We start from the raw sequence: 26752 nt of genomic DNA on the forward strand, positions 1-26752 counted from the left end.
CCTGCCTCTGCCTCCCGAGTGCTGGGATTAAAGGCTGAAGGTGTAATTTTTAAGTTTTTCTTTTCCTTTGATTTTCCTTTACTATACTGTGATGTGACTACACAGCAAGTTCCAGGACAGCCAGAGCTACACAGAGAAACTCTGTCTCTGAACCACCCCCCCAAATAAATAAATAAGTAAATAAAAATAAAAAATAAAAGAAAGAAAAAAATCAAACCAAATCAAAGCACTACAACAAAACAAATAGAAGAGTGAACTGAGTGGCCAAGTCCTCACTTAAGACCAGCACAGGAGACTCTTGATTTTCTTTGTTTAGAGAGGGAGTGTTAATAGTGAGCCCTAGATAGAAGGCAACAGTACTAAGGGAGAAATAGTGGAAAAATGAACAAAGAACATGGTTCACCATCAGACAAGAAGGCAGTTAATAAAAGAGTTAATGATCGGGGAGTGGCAGTGCATGACTCATAACTTTAATCCCAGCACCCGGGAGGCAGAGGCAGGCAGATTTCTGAGTTCGAGGCCAGCCTGGTCTCCAGAGTGAGTTCCAGGACAGCCAAAGATACACAGAGAAACTCTGTCTCAGAAAACCAAAAAATAAATAAAATAAATTAAAGAGTTAGTACACTAGATTCCCAAACAGACAAGACAATGATAATGGAATAAAAGGCTCCAATTTAAGCCGGGCGTTGGTGGCGCACACCTTTAATCCCAGCACTCGGGAGGCAGAGGCAGGCGGATCTCTGTGAGTTCAAGACCAGCCTGGTCTACAAGAGCTAGTTCTAGGACAGCCTCCAAAGCTACACAGAGAAACCCTGTCTCGAAAAACAAACAAACAAACAAAAAAACAAAAAAAAAGGAAAAAAAAAGGCTCCAATTTGAGGTCAGATGCCCAGGCTGGCCTTGAACTCATACAGATCTGCTTGCCTCTACTTCTCAAGTGCTAGGATTAAATCCGTGTATCACCATGTCCAGTGGGGGAAGGATTTTGAATTAGTTAACAATTGTTCTGTTTGAATAGCTAGATGAGATGTAGGTGTTGATGCTGGAGAATTAGTACAGCTTTGCATTCAAACTAAAGGGGCAATCATGGAACAGTAGTTAGCAGAGACCATGGCTTGGAGTCAGACCACAGAAGAAGGGGTGGAGATAATCGAATAAACATTTGGCTGTAAGTGAGATTAATCAAGAGGGGAGCAGATTCTAGAGCAAGAAAACAGAGCTTGGAGTTTGAATTCAGATTACAGGGGCATTGGTGTAAGAATTGAGAACAACAGCATGCCAGACATGGTGGGTCATAATTGTAATCCCAGCACTCAGAATGTGGAGATAGAAGGACCATCATCAATTCAAGGCCAGGCTGAAAAAAGAAAAACAAGTGATAACTGCACTATTGATAAAGAAGTAATCAGAGAATCCACTTAAAAGTCCAAACCGGAGAAGGCAAGAGAGATGGCTCAGAGGTCAAGAGGTCCTGAGTTCAATTCCAGAAACCACACAACCATCTGTAATGAGATCTAGTGCCCTCTTCTGGCCTGTAGGCATACATGCAGACAGAGTACCTTATACATAATAAATAAATAAATTGCTGAATTAGCTTACTAGATCAGTTCTTTTCATAAACAAGTCCTGGTTAAGAATCAAAAGAGAGAGAAGCAAACAAACAAACAAAAATCCCTCTGATTAGGAACCAAAATAACATTGAAGGTGAAATGATTTTAAAAGAGAGCTCTTGTTTGAGGACAGGCTGGGAATATTGATGCTGTAATGGGCTAGACTTCAAGGTCAAGTCTGAGTTTTTTGTTTGCTTTTAATTTTCTTTATTTTATTTATGTGTATAGGTGTTTTGTCTGCACATGTCTGTGCTTGCAGGTTCGAAGAGGGGGTCAGATTACTTGGAACTGGAGTTATAGGCAGTTGTAAGTTGCCATGTGGGTTCTAAAAATTGAACCTGGGTCCTCTGGAAGAGCAGCCAGTGCTCTTAACCACTGAGCCATCTCTCCAGCCCTCCCTCCTCACCATATAATTTTGGCTGGCCTGTAGCTCATTGTATAGACAAGACTGTCCTCGAACTCAAAGAGATCCAGCCACCTGTCTCTGCCTCCCAAATCGTGCGATTAAAGATACTCGCCACTACACCCAGGAAAATAGTCTGTGTTCAAAATCAAACAATTAAAATGGCCTCGGTTCAGAGAAACCTGAAGGTTAAACAGTTCAAAAGAGGCCCAGCACTTCAAATGGGCACTCATGAAGTTCAGGAGTTCAAGGCAGCCTCAGCTACACAGCATTTGAGGCCAGCTTCATCTACATGAGACCCTATCTCTAAAACCAAATGTGGGGAGGGACATGTTCTAAAGGAGGCAGAGGCAGGTGGACCTTTTTGAGTTAGAGGCCAGCCCAAAGTACAGAGAGGGAGTTCCAGTTTATCAGGACTGTGTAGTAACATCCTGCCTCAAAACCCAAATCAAAACAACACAAAGAGATCTGGGTTTGATCTAAAACCAGAAGAGGTCTTTAAACTGTTGGGTGCATAAAGGGAATCCAGAACTGTTAAACATGTAGAGCTGTCTTCCGAAATAAAAGATGTATAATCATTCCCTAGAAAAGTTGGAATGGAGGTGGCTAAAAGCCTAGGCAATCCTTTCCCTATCTGTAGGGTCAGGCCATACAAAGCTCTCACAAGCAGGACTAGAGGTGGCTATAGTCTAGGTGACCTTTGCATTGTATGCATGGACAGGAGCTCCTTCATGCTTCCCCAACCACGTTCACAGATACCTAGTAGTCTAGGTGACGTTTGTGCTAGTTGTATGGCCAGAGGCTCCCCCAAGCTCCCCTAACCAGGACCAGAGGGGACCGATAACACAAATGACCTCTATGCTATCTGTATGACTAGAACCACACCAGATCCTCCCCTAGGTCCTTAAAATAACACATGTATCCTATCTCTAGAACCTATTTTCATGGAAGTTACATGTACTTTGAAAAGAGTTTCCATGTAATTATATGTCTTTGTACACGGGGGATTGTCATACCAACAAACTTCTTCCCAGATTATACTGTACTTAAATATGCCTACAATAAACTGCACAGTGCCAGCCACTAAAAGTTGAATCAACACCAGATACTGAGTTGTGATGAACTGGATTTTTTTTATTATTTCATGTGTATTGGTGTTTTTGCTTGCATGTATGTCTGATTAAGGGTTTCTGGTCTCCTGGAAATGGAGTTACAGACAGTTGTGAGCTGTCATGTGGCTTCTGGGTCCTCTGGAAGACCAGTCAGTGCTCTTAACCTCTCAGCCATCTCTCCAGCCCTGGATTGCCTTCTTGTCTCATGAGTATCATTACTCTGCCAATCCTGGTGTTTGCAGAGACAACCCCCAACATTAAACTAGATTATTTAATAAAAGTCCAGTTCAAATTAAGAAGACCTCTACTGCCGGGCGTTGGTGGCGCACACCTTTAATCCCAGCACTCGGGAGGCAGAGGCAGGTGGATCTCTGTGAGTTCGAGACCAGCCTGGTCTACAAGAGCTAGTTCCAGGATAGGCTCCAAAGCCACAGAGAAACCTTGTCTCAAAAAAAAAAACCAAAAAGAAAGAAAGAAAGAAAGAAAGAAAGAAAGAAAGAAAGAAAGAAACAAAGACCTCTACTAAAGGGGCCCAGCAGTTAAGAGCACTTGTTGCTCTTGCAAAAGACCCAGGTTTGAGTCCTAAAACCTACGTGATGGCTCACAATGATTTGTAACTATGGTTCCAGGGGATCTGTTGCTCTCTTGTGACCTCCATATGCACCAGGCACCCGTGTGCCAGACAAAATATCCACATATATAAAATAAAAATTAAAAATATAAACAAAAATTTAAAAGGACATCTACTTTTAAAAGATTTTGAGCTGGATGGTCGTATCGAATACCTTTAGACTAAGCACTCGGGAGGCAGTGGCAGGCAGATCTCTGAGTTTGAGGCCAGCCTGGTCTACAAAGTGAGTTCCAGGACAGCCAGCACTACATAGAGTAAGCCTGTCTCAAAAAAACCAAATCAAAGCAAACCAAACCAAAAAAAATTACTTTTGTTTATATGTGTATGTCTATGCATGTGTATGTCATGTGTGTGTGACTGCAGAAGCCAGAAGGAGGACTGATCCACTGGAGCTGGAGTTACAGGTGGTTGTGAGCCAACGGATGTGGGTGCTGGGAACTAAACCTGGGTCCTCTGGAAGAGCAGCAAGGGCTTTTAACTTCTGAGCCATCTCTCCAGCCTCCAAAGGAGGTTTTTATGGAGTCTGATGCAAGGTCAAACTAGAGATGTCTTGATAATGAGTTCACAAAGGCCCAGCTGGAACAGAGGGTCAGTGGTGTTGGGGTATTAACCAGAGACCTAGCTTTAAGGTTGAGCCAAAGGAGATTCATCCAGAATTTCAATACTAAATACTGATTACTAAAAGGGCAGTAATGGTGACACAGTTTGGAGGAGTTCAGGATTAGAACCAAGTAGAAAAGGTCATGGAAGAGTTAACAGACACAAGAGTGTAAAGCATGCCAAGAGGAACTGATGTTGCCTAAGGTTTAAGATCCGGGTATTTATTCATAGAGAAATAGAAAAATAAAGGCCAGGGGGCAGTGGGGAGAAAAAAAGAAAATAGAGGCCAGAGTTTAAGAGAAGACCTGGAAAGTATCAACAGGGGACACTGTACTGAGGTCCCAGAAGCAGTGAGTATGGAAAACTAACAGAGGCTCAAGTTTTCTGGTTTCAGACCTGAAGAGCATTGCTCAGGAGTTAACACAGGTCTGGAGTTTGGGATACCATGACACTGAAGGAAGGGATTAAGGAAACTGAAAGTAAGAGTAAAGGTAGAGGTCCTGATGGTGAAGGCATTAACAGAGGTCCAGGTTTCAGAGTAGGCCATGTGGACACCAACAATAGGAGAATTTAAAGTGTCTGGAGGCTGGAGAGATGGCTCAGTGGCTATGAGCACTAGTTGTTGGTTCAGAGGATCCAGGTTTGGTTTCCAGCACCAACACAGTGGCCTACAAATGTGTCTGTAACTCCAGTTCCAGGAGATCTGACACCATCTTCTGGCCTTTGTGGACACCACAGATATTAGTGTCTTACAGACATATATACAGGCAAAACAACCATACACATAAAGTAAAACTTATTATTATGAATTTATTTGTATTTTATATGCATTGGTATGAATGTGTCAGATCCCATGGAACCAGAGTTACAGACACTTTTAAACTGCCATGTGGGTGCTGGAATTTGAACCGGGTCCTCTGGAAGAACACTCAGTGTTCTTAACTGCTGAGCTACCTCCCCAGCCGTCCCTTTTAAAATATTTATTTATTGGGCTGGAGAGATGGCTCAGAGGTTAAGAGCAACTGGCTGCTCTTCCAGAGATCCTGAGTTCAATTCCCAGCAACCACATGGTGGCTCACAACCATCTGTTATGAGATCTGGTGCCTTCTTCTGGTGTGCAGATATACATGGAAGCAGAATGTTGTATACATAATAAATAAAAAAATAAAATCTTCAAAAATTATTTATTTATTTATTTATTTGTTTATTTATTATATACAGTGTTCTGCCTGCATATATGCTTGGATGCCAGAAGAGGGATCAGGGATGGTTATGAGCTACCATGTGGTTGCTGGGAATTGAACTCAGGACCGCTGGAAGAGCAGCCAATGCTCTTAACCTGTGAGCCATCTCTCTAGCCCCATTTTATTATTTTTAAAGATTTATTTTTTTTTTACTATGCATACAGTATTCTGCCAGCACGTATCCCTGCATGCCAGAAGAGGGCATCAGATCTCATTACAGATGGTAGTTGAGCCACCATGTGGTTGCTGGGAATTGAACTCAGGACCTCTGGAACAGCAACCAGTGCACTTAACCTCTGAGCCATCTCTCCAGCCCCATTTATTATTATTTTTTAAACTTTATTTATTTTGTATACAGTTATCTGCATGCATGCTTGCACACCAGATCTTATTACAGATGGTTGTGAGCCACCATGTGGTTGCTGGGAATTGAACTCGGGTCCTCTGGAAGAGCAGCCAGTGCTCTTAACCTCTGAGTCATCTCTCCAGCCCCCATTTATTATTTTTTAAAATTTATTTTTATTTTATGTGTATTAGTGTTTTGCCTGCATGTATGTCTGTATGAAGGTGTTGGATTCCCTGGAACTAGAGTGACAGACAGATGTGGGCTGCTATGTGGGTGCTGGGAATTGAACCCAGGTCCTCTGGAAAAGCAGCCAGTGCTCTTAACCTCTGAGCTATCTCGCCAGCCCCTAAAATTATTTTAAATTGAAACAAAAAATAATATAATATAAAATATCTGGCTAGTGGTGCATGCCTGTGATCCAGCACTTGGGAGGCTGAAGCAGGAAGATAGCCATTGGTTTTAGAGGCTAGCTTGGGTACACGGAGAGACTGTATGAAACAGTGTTTGAGTTTGAGGGCCCAGTAGATAGGCATCGGTGAAGGAAACAGTAAGAAATGCTCAGGGACAGGTGTGTACAGCTTTTGCTTAGCAGGCAGGTCCAGGCTCCATCCTTAGAAACAAAAGGAAACTAATGCCCAGATCTGAGGCCAGACCAATAAGACAGTAATGACAGAATAGTTGACAGAGGCCTGGTCTAAAGTTTGGATCACATGGACATCTACTGTTAGTATAGCGATTGGTACTAACATTAGGGGAACTGATGGTAAAATTAATAGAGTTCCAGATATAAGGTTAAGATTTAGAATCATCAGAGCAAAGATAACAGAAGTCTATATTCAAGTTCAAAGTCAGATCGGTAGACAATTAATTGTTGGTGGAAGCGCAGGTTTTAGATTTGACTAGTGGTACACATTGGTAGAGGAACAATTAAAGAAATGCTCAGCTTTAGGCTCAGCCCTGAGTTGCTCTGGATAGCGTAGCAGTTAGCAAACACTCAGGGTCAAAACCAGACAAAGGGCGTAGACCAGGACTAAAATTGAGAGGAAAGTAAAGCAACATTGATGATGTAATTGATGAACAGAATTCTGATGTCAAACCAAAGGCACAGTGATGACAAACAAATTAAGAGAGGCCCAAGTTTGACCAATAACATTAGTTTTTATTCTTTCTTGCTTGCTCAGTGTTTAGTTTCCTTTAGGTTGTAAGTCAAAAGTGTCACCAAGATGAATTTAAAGTAGACTGTCCACTCTGCCACCTCAAAAATTTTACAAGGAGGAAACCCCCAAAATCATGCAAACAATATTCATCATCAATCATCCTAGAACCAGACTCATTAAAGAAAACATTAAAGAGCGTGAAGTAAAGAAGGAAGTTAGAGAAAAGTGGTATTTCCCTAAATTATCTTGCTACCTATAGACCTTGGTTGAAACCGTATACCTATTTGGAACAGAAAAGAGTCACTGCACAGCTCTGAGCTGCTATCCTTGGGAGGGTCTCTTTAAAGATTAGCATTTACTGGGTGTCTGGTAGCCTTCACTGTATCTTTCAGGTCTATTGTCACAGTCCTCACAGGAAGTCACTGACCCTGAAGCTGGATTAGGAATGTTGGCACACATCCATGATTTGGACAACATGACCAGTCCAGCTCACTGATATCCTTATCTCATAACCATTTGCTTAAGATCTGTCTGATGGAGCCAGAAACGCTTTTGGCTGCAAGTGATCACACTGTTATAAGATTAAACAAACAGGGAATTAGCTTCTTCCCTCAAAGAGCTGCTGTTAGTTCCACACCTCAGCAACACCGTGCTACCAGGTTGGTGACTGAAATCCCAAGATGCTAGCCGAAGTTCCAACTGATGCAAATGCAGCAGCATATGGATCTGTGGGATTAGCTGTAAGGGCCCCTGGTGATTCTTTAAACTGAAATTTCTTCATGATTCTAAATACTGGCAATGATTTTGGAACTTATTTCCTTGCTGACACCCAATAATAAACATTAGTACTTGGTCTCTGAGCTGGTCCAGGGCTTAAATCAGAGCCCTGGATGGACATGGAAGGATATGGGGGTAGGTAAGCTTATAGATTTTCTATTTCTTCCTCCCCACAGCAGCATCTGTAGTTCAGCCCAAGTCCATGGCTGCCTGCATGCCAATCTAGAACTCCAAGAACTCAACACTTCTGCTCTGTTTGGGGGCCACATCTCAATGCATAGATAAGTGTCAGGTTGGGGAGTTTTACAGCCTAATCTGATGAAATCCCTGGGGTTGAACTCAACATTACTCCCTAATTTCTCTATTGCTGTCTGATCCTACACCCCAGCCTCTCTTCATTCAGGAGAGGCCAAACTCCTTACCTTGGTCCAAGAAGGGCTAAAGACCTATGTCATGTCATGTCATGTGTCAGTCACACCCCAGGCTCAGTGCCTCTGCCCTCAGTCACTCTCTTTCTGTTGAGGGTGCTTTTCTACCCCCACACTATGACTTCCCTCATTTCATTCAGATCTTTAAAATGTCATCCTCTCAGGAACACTTTTCCTGGTGACATTGCCAAAAGAAGCTACCACCCCCTCCTTATTCCTGCAACCTCATCTCCTTCCCTCCCTCTGTTTTTCTTCACACAGCTCCTCTTTAACTATCCTATTATATACAGATGCTTCTCGATTAAATAGGCTTATACCCCAACCAATCTGTCTTAACTGCAACTATCATATTGAAAATGCATTCATGTCCCTAACCTACCAAACACCCTAGCTTAGCCCCACCTACCTTAAATGTGCTCAGAGCACTGACATGATTCTACAGGTAGGCAAACTTACCTAATGAAAAGTCTATTTTAGAACAAAATGTTGACTAGCTCATGTTAGTTTACTCAACACCATACTGAAAGGAGAAAAACAAGACTGGGTGTATGTGTGGTTCTGTAGCACGATAGGGTCAAAAAGTTGACAAAAGATAAAGCAAATTATACTCCAAGGAATGGCTGTACTTCTTTGTCTACCGTTGCTTGCCTCCCCTCTGATACAAGGACACAAGGGCAGAAATTTCTGTTGGTTGAGGCCACAGCAGTATCTCTCTTTTTCAGAACAGTTCCTGACAACACAGTTGGTGCTCTCATTCCTGTCTACCGACTGCACAACTACATCACAGCAGATACTCAGCACTTGTTGAATGGAGGAACACATTACTGCACAATTGAGGAAGTGGTCCCTGTTCCACTGGAGGGCTCAGTGCTCCCTAGTGCCCCCTTGTGGGAGACCTTGGTGATGCCACTCAACACAGCCACAGAAATTTTATTTACAAGACAAGACTGGAGTGAGAGAAGAGAGCAATGCTCAGTGCTGGGCTGGCAAAGCCCTACTTTTGCTCTCGTCTCCAGACGATGACCATGCCACTGGCGTCACTGGAGGCCAGCAGGCTCTCGTCGCAGTTGAAGCTGACATCAAGCACAGGTGCACTGTGGCCCTGCAGCTTATTGACAGCAGCCTTGGCCGCCCGCTCCACATCAAAGAAGTGAACGCACATATCCTCACTGCCTGTCACTGTCCAGATGAGAGGGAGAGAGTATCAGGAGGTTACTGTGGTACCCTAGCAGGAAGTCCCTGAAATGGTGTGTGGGCCTCAATGTAGCTTGGGGTAGTCTAAAAGGAACCATCCCTAGATGGGAGTTCATCTGCCTGTTTTGGTTCTGTGGGTAGTTTGTAAGGTTTTAGGGAAGTGTGGAGTCTGTGTCTCAGCTATGAAGTTCCCAAGCTCTTTGTGGCTCCATGTTTAAAGTGTTTAGGCATGAGACCACAAGGCTCAGGAAGTCATGGCATCAGGGTGTTATGATGACGGAGCCAGGCTGGCAGCAGCACTGGTCTCTGCGTCTTCCCAGTCACCCAGGTCCCCTGTTCCTGAGCACTCACCCACACAGGCCCCCTGGCGAAAGGACATGAGGGGGCAGAAGATACTTCGCACGGGATGTGAGCTCTGCTCAATGGGGAAGCTTCTCTTCAGTTGCAGCGTCCCTTCGTTGTCCACCACTCTGAAGAGAAGGCAAAAGAAAGGGTCAGGGTACAATCCCAGCCTCAGGAGATGACCAGTTTATGTTTTGAATCCTGTGTCTGAGATATTTACAATGTTTAGAAAATTCAGATTTTTTTTTTCGTTTGGCGACAGAGTCCTGCTATGTTGTACAAGCTGAGTCTGAACTCAGGCATTCAAGAGATCCTCCTGCAAATCTATGGGACCTCCTGTAGTAGTTCAGTAGCATAGGTGTGGACTTTGGGAGCCCATTCCACAAAGAAGGATAATCCCTGAGCCAAGACACACGGGGGTGGGCCTAGCCCTATCCCAAAGGATATGATAGACTCTGATGACACCCTATGGAAGGCCTCACCATTCAGGGGGAGCAGAAAGGATATGTGATAGGTAGGGTTTTAGTTGGGGTAGTGGTAGGAGAGGACGGGAGGGAGAGGGAACTGGGGTTGTCATGTAAAACAACCCTGTTTCTAATTCAAATAAAAAAAAATCTGAAAAAAAAGAGATCCTTCTGCTTCAGCCCTTAGAGTGCTGGCATCATATGTGTATATTATCACCCTGAGCATTTTTTTCAATTTATTTATTTTCCTTTTATGTGTATGGGTATTCTGCCTGCATGTATGTCTGTGCATCATGAGTGTATATATAGTACCAGAGGAGACCAGAAGAGGGTGTTGGATCCCCTGGAACTGGAATTACAGACTGCTGTGAGCTGCCATGTGGGTGCTGGTAAATGAACCTGAGTCCTCTGTAAGAGCAACAGTGCTCTTAAGTGCTGTTAAACCATCTCCCAGCCCCTTAGTTTTTGTTGTTGTTGTTTGTTTGTTTGAAGATACATTCTTGGGGCTGGAGAGATGGATCAGTGGTTAAGAGCACTGGCTGCTCTTCCAGAAGACCTGGGTTTTATTCTCAAATTCCACATGGCAGCTCACAACTCTCTCTAGCCCCAGTTCCAGGAGATCTGACACCTTCACACCAATGCACATAATAATAAAGTTAAATAAATAAAAAAGAATACATTCGTCCAACATTTACATATTTAAAAAAAAAAGATACGTTCTGTGGGTGTCAGTGAGGAGGGCTTGGCAATCTATGGGGCCTCGGGTAGTAGACCAGTATCTATCCCTGGCATACGAATGGACTTTGGGATGCTCTCTCAGTCTGGACACATGGGGGAGGGCCTAGGGTGATATGACAGACTTTGGAGATCTCCATGGAGAGACTCACCCTCCCTTAGGCGCAGAGGGGGTATGGGGTGGGGGCTTGGGGGGGTGGGCGGGGATGGGGGAGGAGGGGAGGGAGAGGGAGCTGGGATTGACATGTGAAGCAAGCTTATTACTAATTTAATAATAATAATAACACATTTTTAAAAAGATACATTCTTACTGTATGGTTCTGGCTGGCCTGGAACTTGCTATGTAGATCAGGCTAGCCTTGAATTCATAGAGCTCAGCTTCCCTCTACCACCCAAGTGCCATGATTTAGGGCATGAATTTTTTCCCTGCAGAGACAGGATTTCTCTGTGTAACAGCGCTGCCTGTCCTGGAACTCTCCTTGTAGACCAGGCCAGCCTTGAACTCAGAGATCCCCCTATCTCTACCTCATGAGTGCTGGGATTAAAGTTATGAGCCACCATGCCCAGTAGGGCATGAGCTTACATCTGGCTTTAAAAAGCCTAATTTTTTGAAGTGAGTCTGGTCATTAGGTTTTGCACCCTAGCTAGAGAATTGTAACATGACAGAGATGGGTGGGAAGAATGAATTCTGTCCCCCAAATCAAAAGAACAAAATAATATCGGCTGTGGTTGAATCTCAGTGGTAGAGTGTTATTAGCATGTACAAGGTTCTGGGTTTAATTCCCAGAACCAAATAAAGTAAAAGAAAGGGAACTGGAGAGATGACTCAAGTGGGTAAAGACATTTGCTGCCAGGTCTGACAACTTGAGTTTGATTCCTGGAACCTGCATGGAAGGACAGAATAGATTTCCACAAGTTCTCCCTTCACCTCTATATGTAAGCACTCATTATACTGGCACGCACATGTGTGTGTGTACACACACGCATGTGCACATATACAGAGAAAGAAATAAATAAATGAAAAATTCAAAACAAAGAAAGGGAAACACTGGCTGGTATTTTTCCTTTAATTACAGTATTGGGAGTGGAATCCACAGCTTCATACATGCTAGGCAAGCATTATACCACTGAGCTACCTTCTCAGCCCTTTGTGTATTTTTTTAAAGATTTATTTATTTGTTATGTATACAGTGTTCTGTCTGCTTGTATCCTTGAAGGCCAGAAGAAGGTACCAGGTCTCATTTCAGATGGTTGTGAGCCACCATGTGGTTGCTGGGAATTGAATTCAGAACCTCTGGAGGAGCAGCCAGTGCTCTTAACCTCTGAGCCATCTCTCCAGTTCAGCCCTTTGTGTATTTTGTCTTAGTTTGCTTGACTATCCAATGGAGACAAATAACAGTATCTACTTCCCAGGCTGTTGTGAGGATTAAATAAGGTAGTATGTATGAAATGCTTGGAACTGGGCCTGGCCATAACAATGTTCATGTAGGGACTCATTACTACTATTCCTATTTATGTTGCTACTGATATCATCATGTTGTACATTGTGTACATTGTAGGCCATGTATCACCATGCTATGTAGTGTGTGTGTATTTCTGGAGACAGAACCCAGGGCTTTGTACTTGCTAGACAAGCACTCTGCCACTAAGCTACATCCGCAACCCTACCATCATGTTATGAGGTCAGACCTCCATCCTTGGTGCAATTAATGTGATGTGGACAGGTCTTGTTCCACTCTGAAGGAAAGGATGGGCCCTCCATGCCCAGATGGCCCCAATGGGGGAGGAACCCACCTGTAGAGCAGCAGTTTGTTGAGGCAGGCATTGATGAGCAGTGAAGGGTCCCGTGCTTCACGGCTGACCCAGGACCGGGCGGAGATGCTGGTTATAGGGCTGCCCTCATGTACTACTAGTCGCTTGGCTTTGGTCAGTTTCCCTGAATTAGTGGAGGCAAAGGTGAGGACAAGGATTGAGTCCTGGGTCAATAAAAAAGAGGTTACCTAAACATAGGTCTGTGGCCTGCCTACCTGTGGCCATGTCAAAGAGAAAGGAGAAGATGCTGCCACGGTCATCACCTGCCCAGAGAAGCCGGCCAGGGGCATCAAAAGACAGGGCAAGGACACGGCCTGTCAGCTTGCTGGAGCCACCCTTCACTTTCTTGCCTGTGGAGATGTTCATGACATGCACGTTGTTCTTGGCATTCCCCACCTGTGGGTGGAACACATACACCATCATTCCAACCCATAGAGCCCTTCCTTGTCTTTAACACAGTAGGACTGTGCTGGTACAAGGGAAAGTGGCCCAGGCATATTTTCTACTCCCTACCTATCCCATCCATAGGCTCATGATAGGCTAGTTGCTCACCAGACTAAGGCAGTCTCAGAGCCAAAATGCTGCCCCTTGGCCAATCTGACAACTTGGGCTTATGATACCCTTACATCTTTCCCTCGCACTCTGGACTGCCCCCTCTTGAAGCCCATGAGCTGCTACCATTGAAATGAGACAGAGCCCCAAGCCTTAGCTCACTCATGGCCTGTTGTTCCCCTATATTTCAACTCCCTACCCCCAGGCCATGCCAGATTTTCCATGTCCTTCCTCTGCCCTCTGACCAGTCTGTCCTGGAGTCTGACCACAGTGGGGCTGCCACTGATAGACTAGACGAGCTTTCAGCCTCATCATCTGCTCTCTAGCAGCAGCCTCTGTAGACAGAAAACCGTAAGACTGTGGTTGATGGGGCCAGAGGAATCCCAGGGCCATGACCCCAGCCCAGCCCAGCCCAGCCCAGAAGTCTACCAGAGAGAGCAAGGCCATCCCAGACCGTGAACTGTGCTTTTTGTTGATCTGTTTCCCTTTGAGTCTGACCACAGGACTGCTGTGATAGGACTTGGGGGTATTAAACCTTATACTCTGGTACCCCAAGACAGCCCTCCAGACCCAGCATGCCCGCCCTTGGTGAGCAGGTGTCCTGGAGCCTGACCACAGTGAGGTTGTTGTTGACGGGCTGGAAGGTGCAGCACAGCAGTTCAGCGCCATCAGGGTCAGGGATCTCACGGATGCAGCGGCCGTCCTCGGAGGCCCAGATACGCATGGTGGCATCGAGGGAGGTGGACACGAGGATGTCATTGGAGAGGGACCAGGCGAAGTCGGAGACGCCACGCGTGTGGCCTCGTAGCACATGAAGCACAGTGGGTGGGGCAGGCACCAGCTGGCACAGGGAGATGCTGCCGTCCAATGAGCAGCAGGCCAGGCGGTGCCGGTCGTCATTGGCGAAGCGCACCCTTGGGACTGCAAATGCCAAGGAGCCATTTATGGGAGTCAACACATTCACCGAGCACAAGAAATGGTAGCCTCAACAAAGGGCTTTCCTTGGCTGACAAAGTAAACCTTAGTAGGCTCACTGCCAACATGCTCTCTAAATCTAGCAGGCACTTTGAGGACTACAAAGGTCTTCTGCAATGCAAAAAAGCTTGTAATGTATTACTGAGTACAATAATCAAGCTCTTGGGAGTTTATAAAACCCTTCACACAGCATGGCCTACTATGCCCTCTGCAAGGAAGTTATCATCAGCAAAGGCTTTGAACTCTTCCGAGTGACTCATGAACTCAGGCAGCCTGCTAAAAAGGGCTCTCTTGAGTTTCTGTGGCTCTTCACAGTACCTAAAGTAACAAAAACTTTGCAGACCACTTTGCAGAGGGCTTTTGCATTTGCTAACGGTTTTATGAATGGTAATTTCTCCTGCTGAAGTATGGTGCCAGAGACCTTGCACTGGAAAAAAAATCAATGCCTTGGGTAGTTGTTTGAACAAATGTTTGGTGATGGGTCCCACCACCCATTAGCTTACCTGCCTCATCCACGTGCTGATCAAAAACATGGTACATGCCTGCAAAGGCATAGTTTTCACTCAGCGATGTGTCCCCGGCCATGGCCCGACTTGCCTCTGCCACCGATGTGGGTACCACACTGCCGGGAGGCCTGAGCCCCAACAGGAAGTAGGGGGTGATAGGAGGTAGGTGTGGGTGTTCAGACTGCCATATCCCAGGGCCCCTCTCCTCCTGGTGCACCTCCACCCCCTGCCTGCTTCTGGTATGTACCTGTCCTCATAGACTGCACGGTTCATTTGTGCCTGCAGCTGGTAGGAGCCTCGGCTGACAGAACGGCGGTGTCCTCTTGCCCCCAGGGCTCGAGGATCATCTTCAAAGTCCTGCAAACAAGAGAGAGTCAGGGATGGTGCATGCCTCTAACTCCAGCACTTGGGAAACTGAGGCAGGATGATCACTGAGCTCAAGGCCTGCCTTGGCTACATAGAGAACCACTGAAGTCTGAAGCCTTCCAAAATATGAGCAGACCCAATCCCTTTTCACCAACATGGCACCTGCCACCACTATTACTGCTCACTTGCACGGCCTCAGTAGTTTCTTCACGAGTGCCTCTGTTTCTGTCCTTGTCCTGCTCAATATATCCTTAGTACAAACATGTTTTCCTCACAAAGAATAACTACTTTCACCCCAGAAAAGCACTCAAATCAGCCTCTCACTTCAGCCAGGTTTCATTGTCACCTCAAGAGTCTTCCCTATGAAACATAGCTTCCTTCTTTAGCTCAAAGTAGTGACTTTTCTTTTTATGTTTAAATGGACATTTTTTTATTATTTTTTTACATTCCAATCCCACTCCCCCTCCTCCCATCTGCTCCTCAGAGAGGTAAGGCTCCCCTAGGAAGTCTACTAAGTCTGTCCCATCATCTCCTTGAGGCAGGACCAAGGCCCCTCTCCACCCCCCACACCCCTGTGTCTAGGCTGGGCATGGTGTCTTTCCATATAGAATGGGTTCCACTAAGTCAGTTTGTTCATTAGTGTTAGGCCTTGGACCTACTGCCAGTGGCCTCATATATTGTCCCAACAGCACCACTGCCACCTATATTAGGGGATTCTAGTTTGGTCTTATGCAGGTTTCCCATTTGTCAGACCTGAGTCAGTGATCTCTCACTAGCTCAGGTCAGCAGTTTCTGTGGGTTTCCCCACCATGATCTTGACTCCTAGTAGTGACTTTTCATTCTTCTTTGCTATGTTGTATGTTGAGATTAGAACTATCAGCCTCACGCATACTATGCAAGTACTCTATTACTGAACTACATCCCCGCAACAAACTCTCATTCCTTTTTTTCTCCTAAGTCCATTTTATGTTACTGTTGGAGCATTTCCTACTATACCATGGTAATTATCATCTCATTAATCTGACTTGCTCTATTTATCTAATTCACTGCCTGTTTATCATGCTTACTGCCTTAGTTGCTATATTACGTTTTTGGCTTCTACTGACACTGGAACAGTACTTTTGTAAGTCATCTGTGTTTGACAAGACTGTGGTGACTGAGGAGGTAGGGGAGATACATGGCAGGTGGTACAGCCAGGTGCTCACCTCCATTCGGTCAAGTGTAGTGCGGCTGCTTCGGACAATGCTGTTGCTATAGGCACGAGCACTTCCTGGCTCAGACAGTGGCCCGTAGCGCTGACCCAATAGCTGGCCTCGTAGCCTCAGGTACTGCCGACGCAGTGCTGGGGGGTGCCCAGCCTTGGCATTCTCCCGAAGCAGCTGGCTGCGCCGGCGAATATACTGGGTCCGAAACTGTGGAAACGTTGGTGTGCGGTAGGCGTTGTACCTGTGGGGTTCAGGAGGCAGGGCAGGCAGCAGGCACAGGACAGAGGGAATAAATCAGCTCTAGGCATAGGGTAGTGCAATGAGGTATTTGGCAGTGATTGGGATGGTTAAGAGTGATTACCAGTGGTAAAGGGGGATTCCTCCTGGCACTGTAGTGGGGGTAATTCTGCATTAATAACAGGTATGATGAAAAGGTCAGTCTGGATACAATATAGTCAATTGGTAGTTCTGTTGGGGTCAGTCTGGGTCAACTATATTATCAGTCTAGCATGACGACAAACATCAGATTGGCAATGGATGTTAGGGTCAGGGAATGATAGAGGTTAGTATAGGGTAGCAATTGGGTAATAATAGGGTAGTGGTATCAAGAAAAGTTGGGGAAGAGGATAGGCAATAAGGAGCTAGATAGGAAGTCACCGGCTTGACTTCCACTACCCACCCGAAGACATTCTCTTTGCGCATGTCTATATCTAACCGCATTTTCCAAGCATGCTCTTTAGCAACTTCTCTGGCCGGGCCACTTCGCCGCGGGAATATCCCACACCAAGGAAACTGCGCATGCTCACGCAGCCGTACCAGCCAAGTTCTCCGCCCAGCCTCACTTATCGCCATTGCTCATGCACCACAGTAAGTTCCGCTCCCATGGGCTCCAACCCCACGCCTCACCTCGCGTCCACTGCTAAGACTTGCTGCCACACCGCGGCCATTCCCTGGCTTCCTTCTATAGCGCGTCTGCCTGCGGGAACCTGCAGGGCAAGGGCTTGGAACGCCGGCGTCCCAGGCAGAGGAAATCTAGTTCCGCCCCTTCCACCAGGTGACAGTTGTCATAGACACGAAGTCCCTCCACACAGGTGATGTCGCGAAATCCCACTGGGTCGCTAGCATGATCATCACCCCAGCCCTGCCTTTCCTGGGCAGTGCTCCGGTGACTCACAGCAGCAATTCAGACATGACCCCGCCCTCCCCAGTTGCCTTAGCAACGCCCCTCCCCCACCTAGCAAGTCTTGTTTGACATTCCCCACCCATCAAGCCCTATGCCTCTCCTATTCTGGTCCTAGAGCATAGCCCAGGACTCAGGACCACCTCCGGGGCTGCCCCTGGTTCTTGAGGCCCCCAGGGCGGCCCTGAGCCCGGTGGCACCGGTTCCTTCTCTGCTCCCTGTCTCAAGCTCCAGGCAAGATGGCTGCCTGCAACCAGAAAGAACTGCGGAGCACAGAGCAAATCGATAGGAACCTTTCCCAGGGCGTGGGAGCCTCGCAGGCGCATTAAAGGATTGTAGTTTCCCTTACAAGGGCAGAGGCTCCACCCCTTGAGTTCTATTACTTTCCCCCTTGACACCTTTTGTATACACAGGGATAAAGTACTGGCGTCAGAGAGACAGAGTGAGTATGTCAACCACCTGCTAAAAATCAGAAATAATGCCTTTCTTGTGAAAGTGGTTTAGGTTGCTTCTCAGCAGCACAAATTTGGCCAGGCAAAACCTGAATAAAGCCTATGCAGAGACTGACTCCTAGGATATTCTCTCTGGATACCTATGGGATGAGAAGAATCCATGTGTGTGTTTACTGGGAGTAACTGGACTTGGATGGTTGCCTCTAGGAAACTTGAGACTTGAGTGTTTTAAATAACAAGATGTAATTAGGAAAAACAAGCTTTGGGGGTTTGACTCACGATCCCAATTGTTATTCACTTTAAACTAGAACCTGTATCTCAAATATTCATCTCTGGGTCATAAAGATATACAGAATCTACAAGGCTGAAATTCAAGATGTAAGTCTAGCATAATAGTAATCCTATAAAGGGGGGAGGTGGGGGGAGACAGTGGCAGGAGGATCATGAGTTTGAATCCAGCCTGACCTACATAGTCAATTCCAGGCTACCCTTGGCTACATAGTGAGGATGGAGATGGTTCACTGGGTAGTGTTTGTTGCACAAGCTTTTGTTGTTAAATAGGTAGATCCCAGGAAAGAGACAACCCAGGCCCTAGAGTTGTCTTCTGACCTCCACAGGTGTGCTGTGGCATGCATCCCCTGACAAATAATTTTCTTAAAAGCAAGCAAACAAGCAAAGAAACTCAGGGCGTTATATAGTTTCCTACTGTACCTTCACATCAGCTGACCCAATTTCAAAACTGACTTTCACAATAAATACAATCAACTTAGTTCAGCATTCTATTGCTATGATAAAACACTAACCAAAAGCAACCTGAGGGAGCAAAGGGTTTATTTCACCTTACAAATCTCAAGCCAGGAACTGAAGCTGAGATCATGGAGGAACATTGCCTACTGGCTTGCTCCCCAAGGCTTGCTGTAGCCAGTTTCTTCATACAGCTCAGGTTCACTTGCCCACAGGTGGCACTGCTCACACCAACCATCAAGAAATTGCCCTACAGACATCCCTACAGGCGAATCTGATGGAAGCATCTTCTTAATTGAGGTTCCCTCTTTCCAAATGACTTGTGTCAAACTGACAAAAAACTAACCATCGGGCTGGAGAGATGGCTCAGAGGATAAGAGCACTGCCTGCTCTTCCAGAGGTCCTGAGTTCAATTCCCAGCAACCACATGGTGGCTCACAACCATCTATAATGAGATCTGGTGCTCTCTCTGGCTTGCAGGTATGCATGTAGGCAGAACACTGTATACTAAATAAATAAATCTTAAAAAATACCTAACCATCAACTAAGTAATGTTTTTTGATTGCTTGAAGTGAGGAATAAAAATAGGTGAATCCTATTGACGTATCTCCTTTGTCACTGTATCTATCAGTGTTGTAAAATGTCCTCTGTAATATAACTGCTAAAGAATAAACTATAGGGGCTGGAGAGATGGCTCAGCAGTTAAGAGCACTGGCTGTTCTTCTAGAGGATCCAGGTTCAATCCCCAGCACCCACATGGCAGCTCACAACTGTCTGTTTAACTCTAGTTCCAGGGCATCTGGCATCCTCACACATACAGACAAAACACCAATGCAGCACATAAAATAAAAATAAATAAAAAAGAATAAACTATGTTTCTTAGCACAAAGAAACAGATTTAACAAGACTGTAATTATTCATTAGACAAAATGCTAGACACTGTTTAAGTAGCTTACATGATTAATATTTTTATGCAACAGGGAATATGATCCAGGGCTTCAGACATGCTAGGCAAGTAACTTTTGGTAACCCAGGCTGGCCTCCAACTCATTATGTAGCTGAGGATAACCTTGAAAAGGCCCTTCTGTCTCCACTTCCCAGGGATTGGGTCATCACAACTGGCTTCCAGGCCTTTGTTTTTTTGTTTTTCGAGACTGGGTTTCTCTGTGTAACAGCCCTGCCTGTCCTGGAACTCACTCTGTAGAAGCCCAGAGATCTGCCTGCCTTTGCTTCCCAAGTGCTGGGATTAAGACTGTGCACCACCAACGCCCAGCCCAGTACTGTATTAATTTTTGTTTGAGATAGTCTCAAAAAGTCAATAATAAATAAAAGGACTGACATTATTTTAAGTTGGTCAGTGGTGGCTCAAACCTTTAATCCCAGTACTGGGGAAGCAGAGGCAGGCAGAGTGTTCATGGCCAGCCTGTTCTACAGAGGGAGTTTCAGGACAGTCAAGGCTACAGAGAAACTCTGTTGCAAATAAAATAACCAACAAAACAAAAAGTAGTCCTGGCTGGCCTTCAACTGGATATGTAGCTGAGGGTGGCCTTGAATTCTTGCTAAATTTCCCAGGCTTGCCTGGACCTTGTCATCTTTCCAAGTAGTCAGGATTACACTATTCATCACCATGTCCAGCCAGTTAAATGTTAATTGCAATGTTGCGAATCCTGTTAACAAACCTAGTTTATAGATGAAAAAATATAAAGCACCTGAGAATTAAATGGTGACATTCTGTTTAACTGTCTGTGATCCACACTATATTTTCATATTCTTTATCATAAAGAATGCTATGATCAAGGTTTTAAAATTTCACTATACTAATTTGGGAGGGGACACTCATACCACAATGCTTGTATGGAAGTCACTGGGTGACACATAGTTGTCAGTTCAGAGATCCAGGGATCAAGCTTATGTCCTCAACTTTGGCAGTAAAAGCCTTTCTTACAGGGCTATCTTATTGGCCCTTCTCTTGGTGAGAATGTCTTTAAGGAAGGTCCAGATTAGATACCACAATCTAATGACAGGAGTCAGTGTGAATTAGTCATTAACAAAAAGGTTTTGTGCTAGCTTTTATGTGAACATTTGCTATTTCAAGAAGCAGTACAAGTTTTCAAAAGTTAGTATAACCTGCCCATTAAAGGAGGCTCTGCTGATCTCAGGCAAGGGATACAACCTGTTTGTGACTCAGACTCTCCATCTGAAAATACCTGTCTCACAGGTATGTGGGTTAGATGGGCCAATACGTGTAAAGCTTTGGCTAAATTTTGATAATTTTTCATGGTTAGTTAGGCTAATTTAAAACTTTTACTATTGGTGGGAGCTTGAGACAGGGTTTCTCTGTGTATAACACCTTTGGGTGTTCTGGAACTCTCATTGTACACCAGGCTGGCCTTGAACTCAAGAGATTTGCTTGGCATTGCCTCCCAAGTTCTGGGATCAAAGGTGCGTGGCACCACCACCTAGCTAAAAATTTTACTTTAAAAAATTAGCATACACAGGATGATATGACAGACTTTGGAGATCCCCCCATATAGGGCCTCACCCTCCCTGGGGAGCAGAGGGGGATGGGGTGGAGGAGGGAGCTGGGATTGACATGTGCAGCAAGCTTGTTATTAATTTTAATTAAAAAATTGCCATACAGGCTGGGTGTTGGTGGCTCACACCTTTAATCCCAGCACTCTGGAGGCAGATCTGAGTTCAAGGCCAGCTTGGTCTACAGAGCAGTACCAGGATAGACTCCAAAGTTACACAGAGAAACTCTGTCTTGAAAAATCAAGAAAGCATACAATATATTAAGTTTTATCTTAGTATTTTCAAATATATCTGTTTCTTGGGGACTGGGTAGATGGCTCAGTGTTTTTTTTTTTTTTTTTTTTTTAAAGATTTTATTATGTATATAGTCTTCCACCTGCAGGCCAGCAGAGGGCACCAGATCTCATTCAAGGTGGTTGTGGGCCACCATGGGGTTGCCAGGAATTGAACTCAAGACCTCTGGAAGAACAGTCAGTGCTCTTAACCACTGAGCCATATCTCCAGCCTGGCTCAGTGGTTAAGAGTACTGCTGCTCTTGTACAGGACCTGAGTTCAGATCCCAGCACCTCATCATGTGGCCCGAAACTGCCCATAACTCCAGTTCCAAAGGATCCACTGCCTACTTCTGGTCTCCAAGGGCATCTGCACACACATGGCACTCACAATAACTTTAAAAATACAATTTTTCTTTTTTTTTTAAAAAAAAGATTTATTATGTATAGTCTTCTGCCTGCGGGCCAGCAGAGGGCACCAGATCTCATTCAATGTGGTTGTGAGCCACCATGTGGTTGCTGGGAATTGAACTGAGGACCTCTGAAAGAGCAGTCAGTGCTCTTAACCTCTGAGCCATCTCTCCAGCCCATAAAATACAATTTTTCTTAATTCACCTCTTTTGGCTTCTCCCCAACTCCTGCTTCTTCTTGCACCCTTCCTTCCCCTGGTAACCCCCTTTTCTTCACTAGCAATTCTTTCCCCTTCTCATGGTCCCCTTTCAGTTTCATGTCCTATATTTACATTTACAGTTGCTTTTTTAATGCACTTTTTAAAACAGATTTTATTATGTATACAACATTCTGCTCCCATGTATATCTGCACACCAGAAGAGGGAACCAGATCTCATAACGGATGGTTGTAAGCCACCATGTGGTTGCTGGGAATTGAACTCAGTACCTCTGGAAGAGCAGTCAGTGCTGTTCACCTCTGAGCCATCTCTCCAGCCCCTACCGTTGCTTTTTTATTATGAGTACAACATTCTGCTTCCATGTACATCTATCTGCACACCAGATCTCATAACAGATGGTTGTGAGCCACCATGTGGTTGCTGGGAATTGAACTCAGGACCTCTGGAAGAACAGTCAGTGCTCTTAACGTGTGAGCACTATCTCCAGCCCCTACCATTGCTATTAATAAGACTTACTGGACACATTTGTCAAGGCATTTCAGGTGCAGAGGTCATATTAGAACTACAGCCACCTGCAATTTTCAGTTTTTCCGGGGTTAGAGAGATGGCTCAGCATTTAAGAATAGGTTTGCTGCTTTTCTAGTAGACCCAAATTCAGCTCCTAGGACGATGTCAGGCAACTCCTAACTGCTTAGACCCCAGCTCCAGGGGATCTGATTCCCTCTTCTGGCCACTGCAGGCACTCAAGCACTCACCCACCCACCCCTTTTCAATTTCTATTTTGTATTTACTAATTTTTCTGAGATAGCGTCTATTATGAGGCCCATGCTATCCTGGAACTCATTGTGTAGACCAGGCTGGCCTCCACAAACATCTACCTGCCTCTGCCTCCCAAGTGCTGGGACTAAAGGAGTATGTCACCACCATCCAGCCTCTGGTTTTTAAACCATTTACTTGCTCTTACTAGCCTGAACAAGCAGATGAGAAGGCAGTTAGCTGGTAGCTGACTCAAGGCAGATTTAATAGCCAGTGAGTGTTTAGGGGAGAGGAGGGGTCTCAGTCTTGTGTACCAAGTCACGAGAAGCAGCTCCTGGAGGTTATGCATGACTAGTCACAATGATGCACTTGGAAAAAGCCAAAGCCCCACTGACTTTAACAGGACCTAGGACAGTTTTACTGAAGACAGGTAAGCCACAGTTCTTCATGACAACGTTGGCTCCGACGGTGCAAAATCCAGATTCATCTTCACGTTTCCTGCCTGCAAAGCTTAAACGCAGAGAAAAGCACAGGCCTACATTGGGAGAGGGGAAGTGCTGAAATCTAACTTCAGGGACAGACTAGAACATTAATTGAAGGAAAGCCTGAGGTGCAATTGGAAGGAGATATTGAATTCCCTTTTTGTTTGAGACAAGGTTTCTCTGTATAGCCCTGGCTTTCTGGAACTTGCTGTGTAGACTAGGCTGGCCTCAGATTCACCTGCTTTTGCCCCCCAAATGCTGGGATTAAGTATGTGTCACTTAGCTGGGCGTTGGTGGCACATGTCTTTAATTCTAGCACTCGGGATGAGGCAGGTGGATCTGAGTTCAAGGCCAGCCTGGTCTACAGAAACTGGGGGGTGGGCAGGGAGTGATCATCATTTCCTGATGGGTAAACTACCTGTCTCTGAAACCGAAGTTTTCACAACCTTGAGTCTTCATAGTTACATCAGTGTTGCTAAATTAGTGGGTAAGCATGTCAGCTAAAGGTGACATCCTGGACTCAGTAAGTCAAGCCATGATTGTATGTCTGGTGCCCTGGATTTGCTGTCACAGCCATTATAGCCAAAGTGGATACAGCTTTTGACTTTTCTCCCTTGTTACATCTCATAGTCTTGCGGGGGGGGGGGAAGCAGGTAGCATTGGCTGGCTTAGAACTTGATGTGTGGATCAGGCTGGCTTTAGACTTGCCACAGCCTCTCAAATGTGGATACTACAGGCCTGCCTTCATCACATGCTAAGTTCATCCCAAAGGTTTTTAAGTGTTAGTCTTGGTTTTCCTATGACAGGCCCCGCCCATTTATCCTCACAGCCTAATAAACCCTTAGACAGGGATTCTTCATAGACCTGGCTGGCCTTGAATTCAGGGATCTGTCTGCTTTGCACACATACCCCCCTATGCTGGGATTCAAGGCGTTCAACACCACTGCCAGCTTGAACTCTCATTACACTTATCTGTCACAGCCATAAGGAGACAAGTATGACATTTAACCCCTTTAAAAATTACTTTGTAGACTTCTGTATGGTCTTTTGTTTGCAAGTAGGTATGTATGTATGACCATATGCATGGCTGGTGCCTATGAGGTTCAGATGAGGGTGTGAAAAGCTCCTGGAAATAGAGAGCACTAGGAAGTAAACCCAGGTGCTCTGCCAGAGTATTCTCCAGTCCCCTACCCACCTGAGACAGAATTTTGCTGCATAACCTAGGCTGATCCCAAATGATCCTCTAGCCTCAATCTCTCTAGTATCTGAATGTACAGATACGCACCACCACTCAGCTATGTTCCATTCTGAACGTGAAACAGGGGACTGGAAGCTGGGTGGCAGCGGTACAGGCCTTTAATCCCAGCACTTGGGAGGCAGAGGCTGGTGGATCTCTTTGTTTGAGGCTAGCCTGGTCTACAAGAGCTAGTTCCAGGACAGCCTCCAAAGCCACAGAAACCCTGTCTCAATCCCGCCCCCCAATAGTAGCATTGTTTTTCATAAGTTTAACTCACAATGCCATTAGGTGGCTCAGCCCCAGGGTTGGTCCCGCAGAACCAACCACACAGGCCTAAACTAAAATAATCATTTTGGAAACTAAGGGCATACATCAAAAAAAGGTCTACAATTCTTTATAATAGCCAAGGTAAGGACCCCACCCCAAGTATAATAAAGGCTAGTATCCAACCTTTAAATAAAGATCGCTATTAGCTCAAGGGTAGCATACACACCTAATATGAAGTCCTTTGTCCTGAAGACAGCATCAGCATAGTAATACTGCAGCATACACTTAAAGCAGATTATATGAAGGCAGTAAATATGTCAATGATCTTCAGTATGTTATGTTTACCAAACTATACCCTATGCCTTAAATGTACACCATCTTGGCAGTAAGTATACAGAACAAGGATTCAAGCTTCTGAAAAGGAATGTGCTTGTAGGTGCCAACTAGGAGGCCAGCGCAATCTAACGGATCTCTAACAGTGGAGCCAGTGTTTATCCCTAGACTACAAATGGACTTTGGGAGCCCATTCCCTATGGAGGGATACTATTGCAGCCCAGATACACAAAATAGGGCCTAGGCCCTCCCCCAAATAATGTGACAGACTTTGATGATCCCTGTGGAAGGCCTCACTATCCTTGGGGAAAATGGGGGGTGGCTTGGGGGAGGGGGCAGTGTTGAGCATGGGAGAGAAAGTTTTTGGGAGGCTGTCCTAGAACTCACTCTGTAGACCAGGCTGGCCTCCAACTCAGAGATCCACCTGCCTCTGCCTCCTGAGTGCTGGAACTAAGGGTGTGAGCCACTATCGCCTGGCTTAAAAAATATAGCTTCTTTAAAAAACAAAACAAAACAAACAAAACAAAGGAATGTGCCTACAATCCCACCACCTGGGAAGCAGAAGCAAAACGAGACCAGCATGGGTTGCATAAAGCCCCATCTCAAGTCGATGGAGCAGCCTAGCTGCTATGAAGCCCTGGCTATATCAAGTGAAGGAGTACCAATCGCCAATACTGTGTTGCTATAGCAGGTTTGAGGTGGTGATAATTTCCAAAAAAAAAAATTCAAAATGAGCTTAAATCAAATTATAGCCCAAATTTCAATGCACATTATTATATTCTTTATCAAATGGTTTTTCATAGACATGCTAATTTTTACTGTTAAAATAACACAAATTTGTGGGGAGGTAGTGGCTCATGCCTTTAATCCCAACACTCTGGAGGCACAGGCAGGTAGGTGGCTCTCCAGTTTGAGGCCAGCCTGATCTATAGAATGAGTTCCAGGACAGGCTACCAATGCTACAGAGAAACCCAACCCTGTTGAAATAACAAAACCAAAACACAAATTCACAATTATTTTCCATTTATAGTACAAGATCAGTAAAATGAAGGGTTTCACACATACCAAGGCATTGTGTTATATTCAATCTCCAACAAAATCATTCCCCCCCCCCAAAAAAACCACCAGTATATTAAGAAAGGTTTATTTGGTATACCAAAATTTACAAGGTAAATTGCAAGCCCCACCCTTCTAATCTACAGGATCTAAAGCAGTTCCTCAAAAACCAGCATTAAGAGCCAATCTGGTCTACAGAGCTAGAAGACAGCTGGGGCTGTTACAGAGAAACCCCGTCTCAAACTAACAAAAACCTTATTGTTGTAATCTTGCTAATTGGTTAATGGCTATAAAACCCTTGTCGGGTCTTACCACTTGGAAGCAGTGTATTTTAGATCTTGGTGAACCATGAA

At 45.1% G+C, this 26752-nt stretch overlaps 1 protein-coding gene across 5 annotated transcripts; it reads right to left on the reverse strand.

Moving 5' to 3' along the window:
- Nucleotides 1-7084: 7084 nt before the first annotated feature.
- Nucleotides 7085-19160, reverse strand: Wdr13 (WD repeat domain 13). Of its 5 annotated transcripts, XM_035449703.1 has the most exons (10): nt 17366-19160; nt 16821-16865; nt 16460-16700; nt 15136-15245; nt 14886-15016; nt 13991-14328; nt 13071-13251; nt 12838-12979; nt 9854-9972; nt 7085-9487 (listed from the first exon to the last, which is right to left on the reverse strand). In XM_035449703.1, the coding sequence occupies exons 1-10, from the start codon at nt 17404-17406 to the stop codon at nt 9303-9305; spliced, it is 1533 nt and encodes a 510-aa protein (XP_035305594.1). In that variant the 5' UTR covers nt 17407-19160; the 3' UTR covers nt 7085-9302. The 5 variants fall into 5 exon arrangements, with proteins under 5 accessions (XP_035305594.1, XP_035305595.1, XP_027289007.1 ...); XM_035449704.1 differs by lacking the exon at nt 16821-16865 and having other exon boundaries at nt 17366-19158; XM_027433206.2 differs by lacking the exon at nt 16821-16865 and having other exon boundaries at nt 14021-14328; nt 17366-19155.
- Nucleotides 19161-26752: the final 7592 nt, after the last annotated feature.

Source organism: Cricetulus griseus, chromosome X, assembly GCF_003668045.3.
Source record: "Cricetulus griseus strain 17A/GY chromosome X, alternate assembly CriGri-PICRH-1.0, whole genome shotgun sequence".
Classification (NCBI taxonomy): domain Eukaryota; kingdom Metazoa; phylum Chordata; class Mammalia; order Rodentia; family Cricetidae; genus Cricetulus; species Cricetulus griseus.

Bases quoted from the DNA above. Each gene is read 5' to 3' on its own strand.
- Wdr13 (XM_035449702.1), bottom strand. From the start codon at position 17,311: ATGGCGATAAGTGAGGCTGGGCGGAGAACTTGGCTGGTACGGCTGCGT. The intron at 14,329-14,885 runs GTAAGCTAATGG...TGGCATTTGCAG, and splicing joins TCAGCACGTGGATGAGGCAG to TCCCAAGGGTGCGCTTCGCC. The intron at 9,973-12,837 runs GTGGGTTCCTCC...CCTTCTCTTCAG, and splicing joins AACAAACTGCTGCTCTACAG to AGTGGTGGACAACGAAGGGA.